At 49.6% G+C, this 21990-nt stretch overlaps 1 protein-coding gene across 1 annotated transcript in view; it reads right to left on the bottom strand.

Moving 5' to 3' along the window:
• Positions 1 to 21990, bottom strand: part of LOC115126151 (mitochondrial import receptor subunit TOM70-like) — an 80141-nt gene that overhangs the window by 31707 nt on the left and 26444 nt on the right. The window contains exon 4 of the mRNA XM_065009459.1: positions 21749 to 21858. Within this exon, the coding sequence (XP_064865531.1) occupies positions 21749 to 21858 (110 nt within the window). The remainder of the gene's footprint in view (positions 1 to 21748; positions 21859 to 21990) is intronic.

Raw genomic sequence — 21990 nt, 5'->3', positions numbered from 1 at the left:
TGCTGGTCATTTATGAACATTTGAACATCTTGGCCATGTTCTGTTATAATCTCCACCCGGCACAGCCAGAAGAGGACTGGCCACCCCACATAGCCTGGTTCCTCTCTAGGTTTCTTCCTAGGTTTTGGCCTTTCTAGGGAGTTTTTCCTAGCCACCGTGCTTCTACACCTGCATTGCTTGCTGTTTTGTTTGGGGTTTTAGGCTGGGTTTCTGTACAGCACTTTGAGATATCAGCTGATGTACGAGGGGCTATATAAATACATTTGATTTGCTGAACAATTAATCAAATGGCCACCCAGACTATTTACATTGATACACCCCCCCATTAGTTCTTACACTGCTGTGTCTCACTGTTTATTATCTATGCATAGTCACTTTATCCCTACCTTCATCTACATATTACTTCAACTAACCTGTACCCCCGCATTGACTCGGTACCCTCTGTATATAGCCTACACATTGACTCTGTACCGTAATACCCTGTATATAGCCTCCACATTGACTCGGTACCGTAATACCCTGTATATAGCCTCCACATTGACTCTGTACCGTAATACCCTGTATATAGCCTCCACATTGACTCTGTACCGTAATACCCTGTATATAGCCTCCACATTGACTCTGTACCGTAACACCCTGTATATAGCCTCCACATTGACTCTGTACCGTAATACCCTGTATATAGCCTCCACATTGACTCTGTACCGGTACCCCCTGTATATAGCCTCCACATTGACTCTGTACCGTAATACCCTGTATATAGCCTCCACATTGACTCTGTACCGTAATACCCTGTATATAGCCTCCACATTGACTCTGTATATAACCTTATTATTGTTATTTTATTGTGTTACTTTATTTAAATGTTATTTTTTTACTTTAGTTTCTTTAGTAAAAAACATTTTCTAACTGCATTTTTGGTTAAGGGCTTGTAAGTAATCATTCACGTTTAAAGTTGTATTCGGCGCATTTGCAAATAAAATGTTATTTGAAGTCTCAGAGTATGTTGCAAGATCTGATGTCCCTTTGGATGGAGATCCTCACTCCGAGTTAGTTATATTGGTTCATTAAAGACTGAACATTACTAAACAAAATGACAAAATATACACAACACAAATTCTAATTGGCTATTCTTAAACATTATCCTCAGCTCTGGCATCTTCCCTAATATTTGGAACCAAGGCCTGATCACCCCAATCCACAAAATTTGGCCCCAATAATTACAGTGGAATAGGAGTGAGCAGCAATCTCTGAGAAATCCTCTGCAGTATCATCAACAGCAGACGCCAACATTTCCTCAGTGAAAAACAATGTCCTGAGCAAATATCAAATTGGCTTCTTACCAAAATACAGTAGGACAGACCACTTTGCACAACCTTATTGACAAACAAAACAAAAGCAAATTCTTGTCATGCTTTGATGATTTCAAAAAAGCTCAATTTGGCATGAGGGTCTGCTATATACATGAGGTACCGGTACAGAGTCAATGTGGAGGCTATATACATGAGGTACCGGTACAGAGTCAATGTGGAGGCTATATACAGGGGGTACCGGTACAGAGTCAATGTGGAGGCTATATACATGAGGTACCGGTACAGAGTCAATGTGGAGGCTATATACATGAGGGTCTGCTATATACATGAGGGTCTGCTATATACATGAGGGTCTGCTATATACATGAGGGTCTGCTATATACATGAGGGTCTGCTATATACATGAGGGTCTGCTATATACATGAGGGTCTGCTATATACATGAGGGTCTGCTATATACATGAGGGTCTGCTATATACATGAGGGTCTGCTATATACATGAGGGTCTGCTATATACATGAGGGTCTGCTATATACATGAGGGTCTGCTATATACATGAGGGTCTGCTATATACATGAGGGTCTGCTATATACATGAGGGTCTGCTATATACATGAGGGTCTGCTATATACATGAGGGTCTGCTATATACATGAGGGTCTGCTATATACATGAGGGTCTGCTATATACATGAGGGTCTGCTATATACATGAGGGTCTGCTATATACATGAGGGTCTGCTATACAAACTGATGTTGGGGGGCATATTTGAAAAAGAAAAGGAGAGCTCACTCTAGGAGCTCGGAAGCAATAATTTAATAACCAACGTTTTCGACAGACAAGCTGTCTTCATCAGGATATAATGACAAACACTGCAGGTCACTAGTTTATATATCGTGTCAAAGGACACAGACACGTGTCTGTAATCATGGCCGGGTGTGGCTTGATATCATTGGTTAACTTACAGATAAACAGAACATATCAAAAACATAAAATAAATAGCATACGATCATAGATAGAATTTGGCTGCATACAAACATTTACAATAGCAAAATTATAATCACAATAATCACCAGAATGGCTTCAGATCAAAGTCTACGTTGAGACCGAAGGGAGCAAGGGTCTTTAAATTAAAGATCCAGGCAGCCTCTCGTATTTACAATAAATTGTCGAGGTCACCCCCTCTCCTAGGGAGGGTGACATGTTCGATGCCGACATAAAGTAGAGACGCAATAGAGTGGTTCGCAACTGGGAAAGTCAAGTTTTTCTACGATGCCGAGATTATTAGTTTTAATTTGCGCTTCGTTTGACATAATTCTGACCACAAAGACAATAAGATAAAGAACTGATAAGATAATAACACCTTTGATGGGTCCTGTTTCCCTGTTTGAGGCGTTTGAAGGATCTACATGTATAAGTGCCATTGCATTGAGCACAGCCATTACACTTCTAGTTTCCATCCAGTAGGTGAGCAAATAGACGTTGTACAGGGATATCTTGGGGTGGTAAATCAGAGTTTACTCCATCCAGTAGGGGAGCAAATAGACGTTGTACAGGGATATCTTGGGGTGGTAAATCAGAGTTTACTCCATCCAGTAGGGGAGCAAATAGACGTTGTACAGGGATATCTTGGGGTGGTAAATCAGAGTGTACTCCATCCAGTAGGGGAGCAAATAGACGTTGTTCAGGGATATCTTGGTAAATCAGAGTGTACTCCATCCAGTAGGGGAGCAAATAGACGTTGTTCAGGGATATCTTGGTAAATCAGAGTTTACTCCATCCAGTAGGGGAGCAAATAGAAGTTGTTCAGGGATATCTTGGTAAATCAGAGTTTACTCCATCCAGTAGGGGAGCAAATAGACGTTGTACAGGGATATCTTGGGGTGGTAAATCAGAGTGTACCAATTGATCTCTGAGATTTCTGCCCCGTGAGAATACGACCAAGGGAAGGTCCGAAAACACATTACCGATACTATCATCAGATCTTAGAATGTGCCAATGTTTGAACAATTCCCTTAATTTGTTGAGAGCACTTTGAATGGCGCATAGTGGCGCATGTCTCATTACATTACATTTTACATTTAAGTCATTTAGCAGACGCTCTTATCCAGAGCGACTTACAAATTGGTGCTTTCACCTTATGACATCCAGTGGAACAGCCACTTTACAATAGTGCATCTAGGTCTTTTAAGGGGGTGAGAAGGATTACTTTATCCTATCCTAGGTATTCCTTAAAGAGGTGGGGTTTCAGGTGTCTCCGGAAGGTGGTGATTGACTCCGCTGTCCTGGCGTCGTGAGGGAGTTTGTTCCACCATTGGGGGGCCAGAGCAGCGAACAGTTTTGACTGGGCTGAGCGGGAACTGTACTTCCTCAGTGGTAGGGAGGCGAGCAGGCCAGAGGTGGATGAACGCAGTGCCCTTGTTTGGGTGTAGGGCCTGATCAGAACCTGGAGGTACTGAGGTGCCGTTCCCCTCACAGCTCCGTAGGCAAGCACCATGGTCTTGTAGTGGATGCGAGCTTCAACTGGAAGCCAGTGGAGAGAGCGGAGGAGCGGGGTGACGTGAGAGAACTTGGGAAGGTTGAACACCAGACGGGCTGCGGCGTTCTGGATGAGTTGTAGGGGTTTAATGGCACAGGCAGGGAGCCCAGCCAACAGCGAGTTGCAGTAATCCAGACGGGAGATGACAAGTGCCTGGATTAGGACCTGCGCCGCTTCCTGTGTGAGGCAGGGTCGTACTCTGCGGATGTTGTAGAGCATGAACCTACAGGAACGGGCCACCGCCTTGATGTTATTTGAGAACGACAGGGTGTTGTCCAGGATCACGCCAAGGTTCTTAGCGCTCTGGGACGAGGACACAATGGAGTTGTCAACCGTGATGGCGAGATCATGGAACGGGCAGTCCTTCCCGGGAGGAAGAGCAGCTCCGTCTTGCCGAGGTTCAGCTTGAGGTGATGATCCGTCATCCACACTGATATGTCTGCCAGACATGCAGAGATGCGATTCGCCACCTGGTCGTCAGAAGGGGAAAGGAGAAGATTAATTGTGTGTCGTCTGCATAGCAATGATAGGAGAGACCATGTGAGGTTATGACAGAGCCAAGTGACTTGGTGTATAGCGAGAATAGGAGAGGGCCTAGAACAGAGCCCTGGGGGACACCAGTGGTGAGAGCACGTGGTGAGGAGACGGATTCTCGCCACGCCACCTGGTAGGAGCGACCTGTCAGGTAGGACGCAATCCAAGCGTGGGCCGCGCCGGAGATGCCCAACTCGGAGAGGGTGGAGAGGAGGATCTGATGGTTCACAGTATCGAAGGCAGCCGATAGGTCTAGAAGGATGAGAGCAGAGGAGAGAGAGTTAGCTTTAGCAGTGCGGAGCGCCTCCGTGATACAGAGAAGAGCAGTCTCAGTTGAATGACTAGTCTTGAAACCTGACTGATTTGGATCAAGAAGGTCATTCTGAGAGAGATAGCGGGAGAGCTGGCCAAGGACGGCACGTTCAAGAGTTTTGGAGAGAAAAGAAAGAAGGGAAACTGGTCTGTAGTTGTTGACATCGGAGGGATCGAGTGTAGGTTTTTCAGAAGGGGTGCAACTCTCGCTCTCTTGAAGACGGAAGGGACGTAGCCAGCGGTCAGGGATGAGTTGATGAGCGAGGTGAGGTACGGGAGAAGGTCACCGGAGATGGTCTGGAGAAGAGAGGAGGGGATAGGGTCAAGCGGGCAGGTTGTTGGGCGGCCGGCCGTCACAAGACGCGAGATGTCATCTGGAGAGAGAGGGAGAAAGAGGTCAGAGCACAGGGTAGGGCAGTGTGAGCAGAACCAGCGGTGTCGTTTGACTTAGCAAACGAGGATCGGATGTCGTCGACCTTCTTTTCAAAATGGTTGACGAAGTCATCTGCAGAGAGGGAGGAGGGGGAGGGGAGGAGGATTCAAGAGGGAGGAGAAGGTGGCAAAGAGCTTCCTAGGGTTAGAGGCAGATGCTTGGAATTTAGCGTGGTAGAAAGTGGCTTTAGCAGCAGAGACAGAGGAGGAAAATGTAGAGAGGAGGGAGTGAAAGGATGCCAGGTCCGCAGGGAGGCGAGTTTTCCTCCATTTCCGCTCGGCTGCCCGGAGCCCTGTTCTGTGAGCTCGCAAAGAGTCGTCGAGCCACGGAGCGGGAGGGGAGGACCGAGCCGGCCTGGAGGATAGGGGACATAGAGAGTCAAAGGATGCAGAAAGGGAGGAGAGGAGGGTTGAGGAGGCAGAATCAGGAGATAGGTTGGAGAAGGTTTGAGCAGAGGGAAGAGATGATAGGATGGAAGAGGAGAGAGTAGCGGGGGAGAGAGCGAAGGTTGGGACGGCGCGATACCATCCTAGTAGGGGCAGTGTGGGAAGTGTTGGATGAGAGCGAGAGGGAAAAGGATACAAGGTAGTGGTCGGAGACTTGGAGGGGAGTTGCAATGAGGTTAGTGGAGGAACAGCATCTAGTAAAGATGAGGTCGAGCGTATTGCCTGCCTTGTGAGTAGGGGGAAGGTGAGAGGGTGAGGTCAAAAGAGGAGAGGAGTGGAAAGAAGGAGGCAGAGAGGAATGAGTCAAAGGTAGACGTGGGGAGGTTAAAGTCGCCCAGAACTGTGAGAGGTGAGCCGTCCTCAGGAAAGGAGCTTATCAAGGCATCAAGCTCATTGATGAACTCTCCGAGGGAACCTGGAGGGCGATAAATGATAAGGATGTTAAGCTTGAAAGGGCTGGTAACTGTGACAGCATGGAATTCAAAGGAGGCGATAGACAGATGGGTAAGGGAGAAAGAGAGAATGACCACTTGGGAGAGATGAGGATCCCGGTGCCACCACCCCGCTGACCAGAAGCTCTCGGGGTGTGCGAGAGCACGTGGGCGGACGAAGAGAGAGCAGTAGGAGTAGCGGTGTTGTCTGTGGTGATCCATGTTTCCGTCAGAGCCAAGAAGTCGAGGGACTGGAGGGAGGCATAGGCTGAGATGAACTCTGCCTTGTTGGCCGCAGATCGGCAGTTCCAGAGGCTACCGGAGACCTGGAACTCCACGTGGGTCGTGCGCGCTGGGACCACCAGATTAGGGTGGCCGCGGCCATGCGGTGTGGAGCGTTTGTATGGTCTGTGCAGAGAGGAGAGAACAGGGATAGACAGACACATATTTGACAGGCTAGAGAAGAGGCTACGCTAATGCAGAGGAGATTGGAATGACAAGTGGACTACACGTCTCGAATGTTCAGAAAGTTAAGCTTACGTAGCAAGAATCTAATTGACTAAAATGATTCAAATGATACAGTACTGCTGAGGTAGGCTAGCTGCGTTGTTGACATTACCCTAATCAAGTCGTTCCGTTGAGTGTGAAGTTTCTACAATGCTGCTTTTCGGGGGCAAGCTGGCTAGCTAGCAGTGTTGGTTACGTTACGTTGCGTTAGGAGAACGACAATAGCTGGCTAGCTAACCTAGAAAATCGCTCTAGACTACACAATTATCTTTGAAACAAAGACGGCTATGTAGCTAGCTATGTAGCTAGCTACGATCAAACAAATCACACCGTTGGGACTGTAATGAAATGAAATGAAAATATGATACTACCTGTGGAGCGAAGCGGAATGCGACCGGAATGCGAAAGTTCTATTCAGTAGACGTTGGCTAGCTATTGGCTAGCTAGGAGTGTCTCCTACGTTAAGGACGACAAAATAGCTGGCTAGCTAACCTCGGTAAATTAAGATAATCACTCTAAGACTACACACTCTAACTACACAATTATCTTGGATACGAAGACGGCAAAGACAACTATGTAGCTAGCTAACACTACACTAATCAAGTCGTTCAGTTGAGTGTGATAGTTACTACAGTGCTACGGTAGACGGTGAACGTGTTGGGCAGATAGGAGACGACGAAATACGATAATTACGCAATTATCTTTGATACAACGACGACTATGTAGCTAGCTAAGAAGAAATTGCTAAGATTAGACAAATCAGACCGTTGTACTATAATGAAATGTAATGAAATGTAATGAAAAAGTTATACAACCTGCAGACCGAAGCGCGGATGCGACCGGCTCGCTCCAACCCGGAGCGAGCCGATTTGTTTTGCATTTTCTCAATGGCAGTATTAATCTGACCATTTTTGTACCCCCTCTCACAGAATTTTCTTTGCATCTCAGCCATATTTATGTAGAAATCTGACTGTTTTTTGCAAATTCTTTTGATTCGACAGAATTGGCTGTAGGGCAAAGTGTTTTTCAGGGGAAGTGGGTGACAACTATCAGCCCTCAACAAACTGTTAGGATCAGTAGGTTTCCTGTAAAGATCAGTGGCTTCCTGTAAAGATCAGTAGGTTTCCTGTAAAGATCAGTAGGTTTCCTGTAAAGATCAGTAGGTTTCCTGTAAAGATCAGTAGGTTTCCTGTAAAGATCAGTGTATAGAACATTATCTTCATACAAAATCAGAAGATCGAGGAAACTGATTTGACGTGTGTCAGACTGCAGAGTAAATCTCAGATGCTCAGAACAGGAGTTAAGAAAAGCATGGAACGCCTGGAGCTGTTTTGCATCACCCCTCCATAGAACACAAGAATCATCAATATACCGTTTCCACATAATGATGTCAGGCAAGAAAACATTTGAGAGGATTGAGAATTGACTGTTTCTCCATGTAACCCACATACACATTAGCATAGTTAAGAGCCATAGGGGATCCCATAGCAGTACCTTTTGTCTGAATAAATACATAATTTAGAAACATGAAGTAGTTGTGTACAATTTCAGACAATGTTATAATGCATGCAGCTCCCCTCCTTTATAAAGGACACCAGCAGTATGGTCTCAGAACAGCTCCCCTCCTAAAGGACACCAGCAGTATGGTCTCAGAACAGCTCCCCTCCTTTATAAAGGACACCAGCAGTATGGTCTCAGAACAGCTCCCCTCCTTTATAAAGGACACCAGCAGTATGGTCTCAGAACAACTCCCCTCCTAAAGGACACCAGCAGTATGGTCTCAGAACAGCTCCCCTCCTTTATAAAGGACACCAGCAGTATGGTCTCAGAACAGCTCCCCTCCTAAAGGACACCAGCAGTATGGTCTCAGACCAGCTCCCCTCCTAAAGGACACCAGCAGTATGGTCTCAGAACAGCTCCCCTCCTTTATAAAGGACACCAGCAGTATGGTCTCAGAACAGCTCCCCTCCTAAAGGACACCAGCAGTATGGTCTCAGAACAGCTCCCCTCCTTTATAAAGGACACCAGCAGTATGGTCTCAGAACAGCTCCCCTCCTAAAGGACACCAGCAGTATGGTCTCAGAACAGCTCCCCTCCTTTATAAAGGACACCAGCAGTATGGTCTCAGAACAACTCCCCTCCTAAAGGACACCAGCAGTATGGTCTTAGAACAGCTCCCCTCCTTTATAAAGGACACCAGCAGTATGGCCTCAGAACAGCTCCCCTCCTAAAGGACACCAGCAGTATGGTCTCAGAACAGCTCCCCTCCTAAAGGACACCAGCAGTATGGTCTCAGAACAGCTCCCCTCCTAAAGGACACCAGCAGTATGGTCTCAGAACAGCTCCCCTCCTAAAGGACACCAGCAGTATGGTCTCAGAACAGCTCCCCTCCTTTATAAAGGACACCAGCAGTATGGTCTCAGAACAGCTCCCCTCCTTTATAAAGGACACCAGCAGTATGGTCTCAGAACAGCTCCCCTCCTAAAGGACACCAGCAGTATGGTCTCAGAACAGCTCCCCTCCTTTATAAAGGACACCAGCAGTATGGTCTCAGAACAGCTCCCCTCCTAAAGGACACCAGCAGTATGGTCTCAGAACAGCTCCCTCCTTTATAAAGGACACCAGCAGTATGGTCTCAGAACAGCTCCCCTCCTAAAGGACACCAGCAGTATGGTCTCAGAACAGCTCCCCTCCTAAAGGACACCAGCAGTATGGTCTCAGAACAGCTCCCCTCCTAAAGGACACCAGCAGTATGGTCTCAGAACAGCTCCCCTCCTTTATAAAGGACACCAGCAGTATGGTCTCAGAACAGCTCCCCTCCTAAAGGACACCAGCAGTATGGTCTCAGAACAGCTCCCCTCCTAAAGGACACCAGCAGTATGGTATCAGAACAGCTCCCCTCCTAATGGACACCAGCAGTATGGTCTCAGAACAGCTCCCCTCCTTTGTAAAGGACACCAGCAGTATGGTCTCAGAACAGCCCCCCTCCTTTGTAAAGGACACCAGCAGTATGGTCTCAGAACAGCTCCCCTCCTAAAGGACACCAGCAGTATGGTCTCAGAACAGCCCCCCTCCTTTGTAAAGGACACCAGCAGTATGGTCTCAGAACAGCTCCCCTCCTAAAGGACACCAGCAGTATGGTCTCAGAACAGCCCCCCTCCTTTGTAAAGGACACCAGCAGTATGGTCTCAGAACAGCTCCCCTCCTTTGTAAAGGACACCAGCAGTATGATCTCAGAACAGCTCCTCCTAAAGGACACCAGCAGTATGGTCTCAGAACAGCCCCCCTCCTAAAGGACACCAGCAGTATGGTCTCAGAACAGCTCCCCTCCTAAAGGACACCAGCAGTATGGTCTCAGAACAGCTCCCCTCCTAAAGGACACCAGCAGTATGGTCTCAGAACAGCTCCCCTCCTAAAGGACACCAGCAGTATGGTCTCAGAACAGCTCCCCTCCTAAAGGACACCAGCAGTATGGTCTCAGAACAGCTCCCCTCCTAAAGGACACCAGCAGTATGGTCTCAGAACAGCTCCCCTCCTTTATAAAGGACACCAGCAGTATGGTCTCAGAACAGCTCCCTCCTAAAGGACACCAGCAGTATGGTCTCAGAACAGCTCCCTCCTTTATAAAGGACACCAGCAGTATGGTCTCAGAACAGCTCCTCTCCTAAAGGACACCAGCAGTATGGTCTCAGAACAGCTCCCTCCTAAAGGACACCAGCAGTATGGTCTCAGAACAGCTCCCCTCCTAAAGGACACCAGCAGTATGGTCTCAGAACAGCTCCCCTCCTTTGTAAAGGACACCAGCAGTATGGTCTCAGAACAGCTCCCTCCTTTGTAAAGGACACCAGCAGTATGGTCTCAGAACAGCTCCCCTCCTAAAGGACACCAGCAGTATGGTCTCAGAACAGCTCCCCTCCTTTGTAAAGGACACCAGCAGTATGGTCTCAGAACAGCTCCCCTCCTAAAGGACACCAGCAGTATGGTCTCAGAACAGCTCCCCTCCTAAAGGACACCAGCAGTATGGTCTCAGAACAGCTCCCCTCCTTTGTAAAGGACACCAGCAGTATGGTCTCAGAACAGCTCCCCTCCTTTGTAAAGGACACCAGCAGTATGGTCTCAGAACAGCTCCCCTCCTAAAGGACACCAGCAGTATGGTCTCAGAACAGCTCCCCTCCTTTGTAAAGGACACCAGCAGTATGGTCTCAGAACAGCTCCCCTCCTAAAGGACACCAGCAGTATGGTCTCAGAACAGCTCCCCTCCTAAAGGACACCAGCAGTATGGTCTCAGAACAGCTCCTCCTTTGTAAAGGACACCAGCAGTATGGTCTCAGAACAGCTCCCCTCCTAAAGGACACCAGCAGTATGGTCTCAGAACAGCCCCCCTCCTAAAGGACACCAGCAGTATGGTCTCAGAACAGCTCCCCTCCTAAAGGACACCAGCAGTATGGTCTCAGAACAGCTCCCCTCCTAAAGGACACCAGCAGTATGGTCTCAGAACAGCTCCCCTCCTAAAGGACACCAGCAGTATGGTCTCAGAACAGCTCCCCTCCTAAAGGACACCAGCAGTATGGTCTCAGAACAGCTCCCTCCTAAAGGACACCAGCAGTATGGTCTCAGAACAGCTCCCTCCTTTATAAAGGACACCAGCAGTATGGTCTCAGAACAGCTCCCCTCCTAAAGGACACCAGCAGTATGGTCTCAGAACAGCTCCCCTCCTTTATAAAGGACACCAGCAGTATGGTCTCAGAACAGCTCCTCTCCTAAAGGACACCAGCAGTATGGTCTCAGAACAGCTCCCCTCCTAAAGGACACCAGCAGTATGGTCTCAGAACAGCTCCCCTCCTAAAGGACACCAGCAGTATGGTCTCAGAACAGCTCCCCTCCTTTGTAAAGGACACCAGCAGTATGGTCTCAGAACAGCTCCCCTCCTTTGTAAAGGACACCAGCAGTATGGTCTCAGAACAGCTCCCCTCCTTTGTAAAGGACACCAGCAGTATGGTCTCAGAACAGCTCCCTCCTAAAGGACACCAGCAGTATGGTCTCAGAACAGCTCCCTCCTAAAGGACACCAGCAGTATGGTCTCAGAACAGCTCCCCTCCTAAAGGACACCAGCAGTATGGTCTCAGAACAGCTCCTCCTTTGTAAAGGACACCAGCAGTATGGTCTCAGAACAGCTCCCCTCCTTTGTAAAGGACACCAGCAGTATGGTCTCAGAACAGCTCCCTCCTAAAGGACACCAGCAGTATGGTCTCAGAACAGCTCCCCTCCTTTGTAAAGGACACCAGCAGTATGGTCTCAGAACAGCTCCCTCCTAAAGGACACCAGCAGTATGGTCTCAGAACAGCTCCTCCTAAAGGACACCAGCAGTATGGTCTCAGAACAGCTCCCCTCCTTTGTAAAGGACACCAGCAGTATGGTCTCAGAACAGCTCCCTCCTTTGTAAAGGACACCAGCAGTATGGTCTCAGAACAGCTCCCTCCTTTGTAAAGGACACCAGCAGTATGGTCTCAGAACAGCTCCCCTCCTAAAGGACACCAGCAGTATGGTCTCAGAACAGCTCCCTCCTTTGTAAAGGACACCAGCAGTATGGTCTCAGAACAGCTCCCCTCCTAAAGGACACCAGCAGTATGGTCTCAGAACAGCTCCCCTCCTAAAGGACACCAGCAGTATGGTCTCAGAACAGCTCCCCTCCTTTGTAAAGGACACCAGCAGTATGGTCTCAGAACAGCTCCCTCCTTTGTAAAGGACACCAGCAGTATGGTCTCAGAACAGCTCCCCTCCTAAAGGACACCAGCAGTATGGTCTCAGAACAGCTCCCCTCCTAAAGGACACCAGCAGTATGGTCTCAGAACAGCTCCTCCTCACCAAAGGACACCAGCAGTATGGTCTCAGAACAGCTCCCCTCCTTTATAAAGGACACCAGCAGTATGGTCTCAGAACAGCTCCCCTCCTAAAGGACACCAGCAGTATGGTCTCAGAACAGCTCCCTCCTTTATAAAGGACACCAGCAGTATGGTCTCAGAACAGCTCCCCTCCTAAAGGACACCAGCAGTATGGTCTCAGAACAGCTCCCTCCTTTATAAAGGACACCAGCAGTATGGTCTCAGAACAGCTCCCCTCCTAAAGGACACCAGCAGTATGGTATCAGAACAGCTCCCCTCTAAAGGACACCAGCAGTATGGTCTCAGAACAGCTCCCCTCCTTTGTAAAGGACACCAGCAGTATGGTCTCAGAACAGCTCCCCTCCTTTGTAAAGGACACCAGCAGTATGGTCTCAGAACAGCTCCCCTCCTAAAGGACACCAGCAGTATGGTCTCAGAACAGCTCCCCTCCTAAAGGACACCAGCAGTATGGTCTCAGAACAGCCCCCCTCCTAAAGGACACCAGCAGTATGGTCTCAGAACAGCTCCCCTCCTAAAGGACACCAGCAGTATGGTCTCAGAACAGCTCCCCTCCTAAAGGACACCAGCAGTATGGTCTCAGAACAGCTCCCCTCCTAAAGGACACCAGCAGTATGGTCTCAGAACAGCTCCCCTCCTAAAGGACACCAGCAGTATGGTCTCAGAACAGCTCCCCTCCTAAAGGACACCAGCAGTATGGTCTCAGAACAGCTCCCCTCCTTTATAAAGGACACCAGCAGTATGGTCTCAGAACAGCTCCCCTCCTAAAGGACACCAGCAGTATGGTCTCAGAACAGCTCCCCTCCTTTATAAAGGACACCAGCAGTATGGTCTCAGAACAGCTCCTCTCCTAAAGGACACCAGCAGTATGGTCTCAGAACAGCTCCCCTCCTAAAGGACACCAGCAGTATGGTCTCAGAACAGCTCCCCTCCTAAAGGACACCAGCAGTATGGTCTCAGAACAGCTCCCTCCTTTGTAAAGGACACCAGCAGTATGGTCTCAGAACAGCTCCTCCTTTGTAAAGGACACCAGCAGTATGGTCTCAGAACAGCTCCCCTCCTTTGTAAAGGACACCAGCAGTATGGTCTCAGAACAGCTCCCCTCCTAAAGGACACCAGCAGTATGGTCTCAGAACAGCTCCCCTCCTAAAGGACACCAGCAGTATGGTCTCAGAACAGCTCCCCTCCTTTATAAAGGACACCAGCAGTATGGTCTCAGAACAGCTCCCCTCTAAAGGACACCAGCAGTATGGTCTCAGAACAGCTCCCCCTAAAGGACACCAGCAGTATGGTATCAGAACAGCTCCCTCCTAATGGACACCAGCAGTATGGTCTCAGAACAGCTCCCCTCCTTTGTAAAGGACACCAGCAGTATGGTCTCAGAACAGCCCCCTCCTTTGTAAAGGACACCAGCAGTATGGTCTCAGAACAGCTCCCCTCCTAAAGGACACCAGCAGTATGGTCTCAGAACAGCTCCCCCTAAAGGACACCAGCAGTATGGTCTCAGAACAGCCCCCTCCTTTGTAAAGGACACCAGCAGTATGGTCTCAGAACAGCTCCCCTCCTTTGTAAAGGACACCAGCAGTATGATCTCAGAACAGCTCCCCTCCTAAAGGACACCAGCAGTATGGTCTCAGAACAGCCCCCCTCCTAAAGGACACCAGCAGTATGGTCTCAGAACAGCTCCCCTCCTAAAGGACACCAGCAGTATGGTCTCAGAACAGCTCCCTCCTAAAGGACACCAGCAGTATGGTCTCAGAACAGCTCCCCTCCTAAAGGACACCAGCAGTATGGTCTCAGAACAGCTCCCCTCCTAAAGGACACCAGCAGTATGGTCTCAGAACAGCTCCTCCTAAAGGACACCAGCAGTATGGTCTCAGAACAGCTCCCCTCCTTTATAAAGGACACCAGCAGTATGGTCTCAGAACAGCTCCCCTCCTAAAGGACACCAGCAGTATGGTCTCAGAACAGCTCCCCTCCTTTATAAAGGACACCAGCAGTATGGTCTCAGAACAGCTCCCCTCCTAAAGGACACCAGCAGTATGGTCTCAGAACAGCTCCCCTCCTTTATAAAGGACACCAGCAGTATGGTCTCAGAACAGCTCCCCTCCTAAAGGACACCAGCAGTATGGTCTCAGAACAGCTCCCCTCCTAAAGGACACCAGCAGTATGGTCTCAGAACAGCTCCCCTCCTAAAGGACACCAGCAGTATGGTCTCAGAACAGCTCCCCTCCTTTATAAAGGACACCAGCAGTATGGTCTCAGAACAGCTCCCCTCCTAAAGGACACCAGCAGTATGGTCTCAGAACAGCTCCCCTCCTAAAGGACACCAGCAGTATGGTATCAGAACAGCTCCCCTCCTAATGGACACCAGCAGTATGGTCTCAGAACAGCTCCCCTCCTTTGTAAAGGACACCAGCAGTATGGTCTCAGAACAGCCCCCCTCCTTTGTAAAGGACACCAGCAGTATGGTCTCAGAACAGCTCCCTCCTAAAGGACACCAGCAGTATGGTCTCAGAACAGCTCCCCTCTAAAGGACACCAGCAGTATGGTCTCAGAACAGCCCCCTCCTTTGTAAAGGACACCAGCAGTATGGTCTCAGAACAGCTCCCCTCCTTTGTAAAGGACACCAGCAGTATGATCTCAGAACAGCTCCCCTCCTAAAGGACACCAGCAGTATGGTCTCAGAACAGCCCCCTCCTAAAGGACACCAGCAGTATGGTCTCAGAACAGCTCCCCTCTAAAGGACACCAGCAGTATGGTCTCAGAACAGCTCCCCTCCTAAAGGACACCAGCAGTATGGTCTCAGAACAGCTCCCTCCTAAAGGACACCAGCAGTATGGTCTCAGAACAGCTCCCCTCCTAAAGGACACCAGCAGTATGGTCTCAGAACAGCTCCTCTCTAAAGGACACCAGCAGTATGGTCTCAGAACAGCTCCCCTCCTTTATAAAGGACACCAGCAGTATGGTCTCAGAACAGCTCCCCTCCTAAAGGACACCAGCAGTATGGTCTCAGAACAGCTCCCCTCCTTTATAAAGGACACCAGCAGTATGGTCTCAGAACAGCTCCTCTCCTAAAGGACACCAGCAGTATGGTCTCAGAACAGCTCCCCTCCTAAAGGACACCAGCAGTATGGTCTCAGAACAGCTCCCCTCCTAAAGGACACCAGCAGTATGGTCTCAGAACAGCTCCCCTCCTTTGTAAAGGACACCAGCAGTATGGTCTCAGAACAGCTCCCCTCCTTTGTAAAGGACACCAGCAGTATGGTCTCAGAACAGCTCCCCTTCTTTGTAAAGGACACCAGCAGTATGGTCTCAGAACAGCTCCCCTCCTAAAGGACACCAGCAGTATGGTCTCAGAACAGCTCCCCTCCTAAAGGACACCAGCAGTATGGTCTCAGAACAGCTCCCCTCCTTTATAAAGGACACCAGCAGTATGGTCTCAGAACAGCTCCCCTCCTAAAGGACACCAGCAGTATGGTCTCAGAACAGCTCCCCTCCTAAAGGACACCAGCAGTATGGTATCAGAACAGCTCCCCTCCTAATGGACACCAGCAGTATGGTCTCAGAACAGCTCCCCTCCTTTGTAAAGGACACCAGCAGTATGGTCTCAGAACAGCCCCCCTCCTTTGTAAAGGACACCAGCAGTATGGTCTCAGAACAGCTCCCCTCCTAAAGGACACCAGCAGTATGGTCTCAGAACAGCTCCCCTCCTAAAGGACACCAGCAGTATGGTCTCAGAACAGCCCCCCTCCTTTGTAAAGGACACCAGCAGTATGGTCTCAGAACAGCTCCCCTCCTTTGTAAAGGACACCAGCAGTATGATCTCAGAACAGCTCCCCTCCTAAAGGACACCAGCAGTATGGTCTCAGAACAGCCCCCCTCCTAAAGGACACCAGCAGTATGGTCTCAGAACAGCTCCCCTCCTAAAGGACACCAGCAGTATGGTCTCAGAACAGCTCCCCTCCTAAAGGACACCAGCAGTATGGTCTCAGAACAGCTCCCCTCCTAAAGGACACCAGCAGTATGGTCTCAGAACAGCTCCCCTCCTAAAGGACACCAGCAGTATGGTCTCAGAACAGCTCCCCTCCTAAAGGACACCAGCAGTATGGTCTCAGAACAGCTCCCCTCCTTTATAAAGGACACCAGCAGTATGGTCTCAGAACAGCTCCCCTCCTAAAGGACACCAGCAGTATGGTCTCAGAACAGTTCCCCTCCTTTATAAAGGACACCAGCAGTATGGTCTCAGAACAGCTCCTCTCCTAAAGGACACCAGCAGTATGGTCTCAGAACAGCTCCCCTCCTAAAGGACACCAGCAGTATGGTCTCAGAACAGCTCCCCTCCTAAAGGACACCAGCAGTATGGTCTCAGAACAGCTCCCCTCCTTTGTAAAGGACACCAGCAGTATGGTCTCAGAACAGCTCCCCTCCTTTGTAAAGGACACCAGCAGTATGGTCTCAGAACAGCTCCCCTCCTTTGTAAAGGACACCAGCAGTATGGTCTCAGAACAGCTCCCCTCCTAAAGGACACCAGCAGTATGGTCTCAGAACAGCTCCCTCCTAAAGGACACCAGCAGTATGGTCTCAGAACAGCTCCCCTCCTAAAGGACACCAGCAGTATGGTCTCAGAACAGCTCCCCTCCTTTGTAAAGGACACCAGCAGTATGGTCTCAGAACAGCTCCCTCCTTTGTAAAGGACACCAGCAGTATGGTCTCAGAACAGCTCCCCTCCTAAAGGACACCAGCAGTATGGTCTCAGAACAGCTCCCTCCTTTGTAAAGGACACCAGCAGTATGGTCTCAGAACAGCTCCCCTCCTAAAGGACACCAGCAGTATGGTCTCAGAACAGCTCCCCTCCTAAAGGACACCAGCAGTATGGTCTCAGAACAGCTCCCTCCTTTGTAAAGGACACCAGCAGTATGGTCTCAGAACAGCTCCCCTCCTTTGTAAAGGACACCAGCAGTATGGTCTCAGAACAGCTCCCCTCCTTTGTAAAGGACACCAGCAGTATGGTCTCAGAACAGCTCCCCTCCTAAAGGACACCAGCAGTATGGTCTCATAACAGCTCCCCTCCTTTGTAAAGGACACCAGCAGTATGGTCTCAGAACAGCTCCCCTCCTAAAGGACACCAGCAGTATGGTCTCAGAACAGCTCCCCTCCTAAAGGACACCAGCAGTATGGTCTCAGAACAGCCCCCCTCCTTTGTAAAGGACACCAGCAGTATGGTCTCAGAACAGCTCCCCTCCTTTGTAAAGGACACCAGCAGTATGATCTCAGAACAGCTCCCCTCCTAAAGGACACCAGCAGTATGGTCTCAGAACAGCCCCCTCCTAAAGGACACCAGCAGTATGGTCTCAGAACAGCTCCTCCTAAAGGACACCAGCAGTATGGTCTCAGAACAGCTCCCTCCTAAAGGACACCAGCAGTATGGTCTCAGAACAGCTCCCCTCCTAAAGGACACCAGCAGTATGGTCTCAGAACAGCTCCCCTCCTAAAGGACACCAGCAGTATGGTCTCAGAACAGCTCCCCTCCTAAAGGACACCAGCAGTATGGTCTCAGAACAGCTCCCCTCCTTTATAAAGGACACCAGCAGTATGGTCTCAGAACAGCTCCCCTCCTAAAGGACACCAGCAGTATGGTCTCAGAACAGCTCCTCCTTTATAAAGGACACCAGCAGTATGGTCTCAGAACAGCTCCTCTCCTAAAGGACACCAGCAGTATGGTCTCAGAACAGCTCCCCTCCTAAAGGACACCAGCAGTATGGTCTCAGAACAGCTCCCCTCCTAAAGGACACCAGCAGTATGGTCTCAGAACAGCTCCCCTCCTTTGTAAAGGACACCAGCAGTATGGTCTCAGAACAGCTCCCCTCCTTTGTAAAGGACACCAGCAGTATGGTCTCAGAACAGCTCCCTCCTTTGTAAAGGACACCAGCAGTATGGTCTCAGAACAGCTCCCCTCCTAAAGGACACCAGCAGTATGGTCTCAGAACAGCTCCCCTCCTAAAGGACACCAGCAGTATGGTCTCAGGACAGCTCCCTCCTAAAGGACACCAGCAGTATGGTCTCAGAACAGCTACCCTCCTTTGTAAAGGACACCAGCAGTTTGGTCTCAGAACAGCTCCCTCCTTTGTAAAGGACACCAGCAGTATGGTCTCAGAACAGCTCCCCTCCTAAAGGACACCAGCAGTATGGTCTCAGAACAGCTCCCCTCCTTTGTAAAGGACACCAGCAGTATGGTCTCAGAACAGCTCCCCTCCTAAAGGACACCAGCAGTATGGTCTCAGAACAGCTCCCCTCCTAAAGGACACCAGCAGTATGGTCTCAGAACAGCTCCTCCTTTGTAAAGGACACCAGCAGTATGGTCTCAGAACAGCTCCCCTCCTTTGTAAAGGACACCAGCAGTATGGTCTCAGAACAGCTCCCCTTCTTTGTAAAGGACACCAGCAGTATGGTCTCAGAACAGCTCCCCTCCTAAAGGACACCAGCAGTATGGTCTCAGAACAGCTCCCCTCCTTTGTAAAGGACACCAGCAGTATGGTCTCAGAACAGCTCCCCTCCTAAAGGACACCAGCAGTATGGTCTCAGAACAGCTCCCCTCCTAAAGGACACCAGCAGTATGGTCTCAGAACAGCTCCCCCTTTGTAAAGGACACCAGCAGTATGGTCTCAGAACAGCTCCCCTCCTTTGTAAAGGACACCAGCAGTATGGTCTCAGAACAGCTCCCCTCCTTTGTAAAGGACACCAGCAGTATGGTCTCAGAACAGCTCCCCTCCTAAAGGACACCAGCAGTATGGTCTCAGAACAGCTCCCCTCCTTTGTAAAGGACACCAGCAGTATGGTCTCAGAACAGCTCCTCCTAAAGGACACCAGCAGTATGGTCTCAGAACAGCTCCCCTCCTAAAGGACACCAGCAGTATGGTCTCAGAACAGCCCCCCTCCTTTGTAAAGGACACCAGCAGTATGGTCTCAGAACAGCTCCCCTCCTTTGTAAAGGACACCAGCAGTATGATCTCAGAACAGCTCCCCTCCTAAAGGACACCAGCAGTATGGTCTCAGAACAGCCCCCTCCTAAAGGACACCAGCAGTATGGTCTCAGAACAGCTCCTCCTAAAGGACACCAGCAGTATGGTCTCAGAACAGCTCCCCTCCTAAAGGACACCAGCAGTATGGTCTCAGAACAGCTCCCCTCCTAAAGGACACCAGCAGTATGGTCTCAGAACAGCTCCCCTCCTAAAGGACACCAGCAGTATGGTCTCAGAACAGCTCCCCTCCTTTATAAAGGACACCAGCAGTATGGTCTCAGAACAGCTCCCCTCCTAAAGGACACCAGCAGTATGGTCTCAGAACAGCTCCCCTCCTTTATAAAGGACACCAGCAGTATGGTCTCAGAACAGCTCCTCTCCTAAAGGACACCAGCAGTATGGTCTCAGAACAGCTCCCCTCCTAAAGGACACCAGCAGTATGGTCTCAGAACAGCTCCCCTCCTAAAGGACACCAGCAGTATGGTCTCAGAACAGCTCCCCTCCTTTGTAAAGGACACCAGCAGTATGGTCTCAGAACAGCTCCCCTCCTTTGTAAAGGACACCAGCAGTATGGTCTCAGAACAGCTCCCTCCTTTGTAAAGGACACCAGCAGTATGGTCTCAGAACAGCTCCCCTCCTAAAGGACACCAGCAGTATGGTCTCAGAACAGCTCCCCTCCTAAAGGACACCAGCAGTATGGTCTCAGGACAGCTCCCTCCTAAAGGACACCAGCAGTATGGTCTCAGAACAGCTACCCTCCTTTGTAAAGGACACCAGCAGTATGGTCTCAGAACAGCTCCCCTCCTTTGTAAAGGACACCAGCAGTATGGTCTCAGAACAGCTCCCCTCCTAAAGGACACCAGCAGTATGGTCTCAGAACAGCTCCCCTCCTTTGTAAAGGACACCAGCAGTATGGTCTCAGAACAGCTCCCCTCCTAAAGGACACCAGCAGTATGGTCTCAGAACAGCTCCCCTCCTAAAGGACACCAGCAGTATGGTCTCAGAACAGCTCCCCTCCTTTGTAAAGGACACCAGCAGTATGGTCTCAGAACAGCTCCCCTCCTTTGTAAAGGACACCAGCAGTATGGTCTCAGAACAGCTCCCCTCCTAAAGGACACCAGCAGTATGGTCTCAGAACAGCTCCCCTCCTTTGTAAAGGACACCAGCAGTATGGTCTCAGAACAGCTCCCTCCTAAAGGACACCAGCAGTATGGTCTCAGAACAGCTCCCCTCCTAAAGGACACCAGCAGTATGGTCTCAGAACAGCTCCCCTCCTTTGTAAAGGACACCAGCAGTATGGTCTCAGAACAGCTCCCCTCCTTTGTAAAGGACACCAGCAGTATGGTCTCAGTATGGTCTCAGAACAGCTCCCCTCTCCTGTTCTGAGACCATACTGCTGGTGTCCTTTAGGAGGGGAGCTGTTCGTATATAACGCAAAACCCCAAACAATGCAGAGCAGAATTAGGACTTTACCCACTGATGATCAACATCCAGAAAAGAGATGTTCAATTCTATAACCACCTAAAAGGAAGCGATACCCAGACATTCCACCCCAAAGCCCTCACCTACAGAGAGATGAACCTAGAGAAGAGTCCCCTCAGCCAGCTGGTTCTGGAGCTCTGTTCACAAACACACCCCACAAAGCCCTCACCTACAGAGAGATGAACCTAGAGAAGAGTCCCCTCAACCAGCTGGTTCTGGGGCTCTGTTCCCAAACACAAAAAGACCCCACAGACCCCCAGGACAGAAACACATTTAGATCCAACCAAATCATGAGAAAACAACAAGATAACTATTTGACACACTGAAAATAATCAACAAAAAAACAGAGCAAAGAAGAATGCTATTTGGCCCTAAACAGAGAGGACACAGTGACAGAATACCTGACCATTGTGACTGACCCTAAACAGAGAGTACACAGTGACAGAATACCTGACCACTGTGACTGACCCTAAACAGAGAGTACACAGCGACAGAATACCTGACCACTGTGACTGACCCTAAACAGAGAGTACACAGTGACAGAATACCTGACCATTGTGACTGACCCAACATTAAGGAAAGCTTTGACTATGTACAGACACAGTGAGAATAGCCCTGCTATTGAGAAAGGCCGCAGTAGGCAGACCTGGCTCTCAAGAGAAGACTGAGATGTACTTCCTAACCTCCTGCCAAATGTATGACCATATTAGAGACATATTTCCCACAGATTACACAGACCCACAGAGAAGGAGAACATTTCAGAGCAGTTAAAACCCAAACATTACTCAATGCCTTCAGTAAGGAGCAGCAGGAGAGCTGGGACACCCTCTCACCTTGTATTTGTCTTTGGCCTTCTCCTTCCCCAGCAGTTTGAGGACTTTGTCTGCTAGCAGCATACTCTGCTGGTTCTGGAAGGCCTCCAGGATACACACCGCCGTCACATCTACAGGAACAGGAGGGGGGGTATATGGGGGTTCCCTTGTTATCTACAGGAACAGGAGGGGGATATATGGGGTTTCCCTTGTTATCTACAGGAACAGAAGGAGGATATATGGGGGTTCCCTTGTTATCTACA

This window comes from Oncorhynchus nerka, linkage group LG25 (genome assembly GCF_034236695.1).
Source record: "Oncorhynchus nerka isolate Pitt River linkage group LG25, Oner_Uvic_2.0, whole genome shotgun sequence".
Taxonomy (NCBI): Eukaryota; Metazoa; Chordata; class Actinopteri; order Salmoniformes; family Salmonidae; genus Oncorhynchus; species Oncorhynchus nerka.
This window is presented reverse-complemented; position numbering and strand designations above follow the sequence as displayed.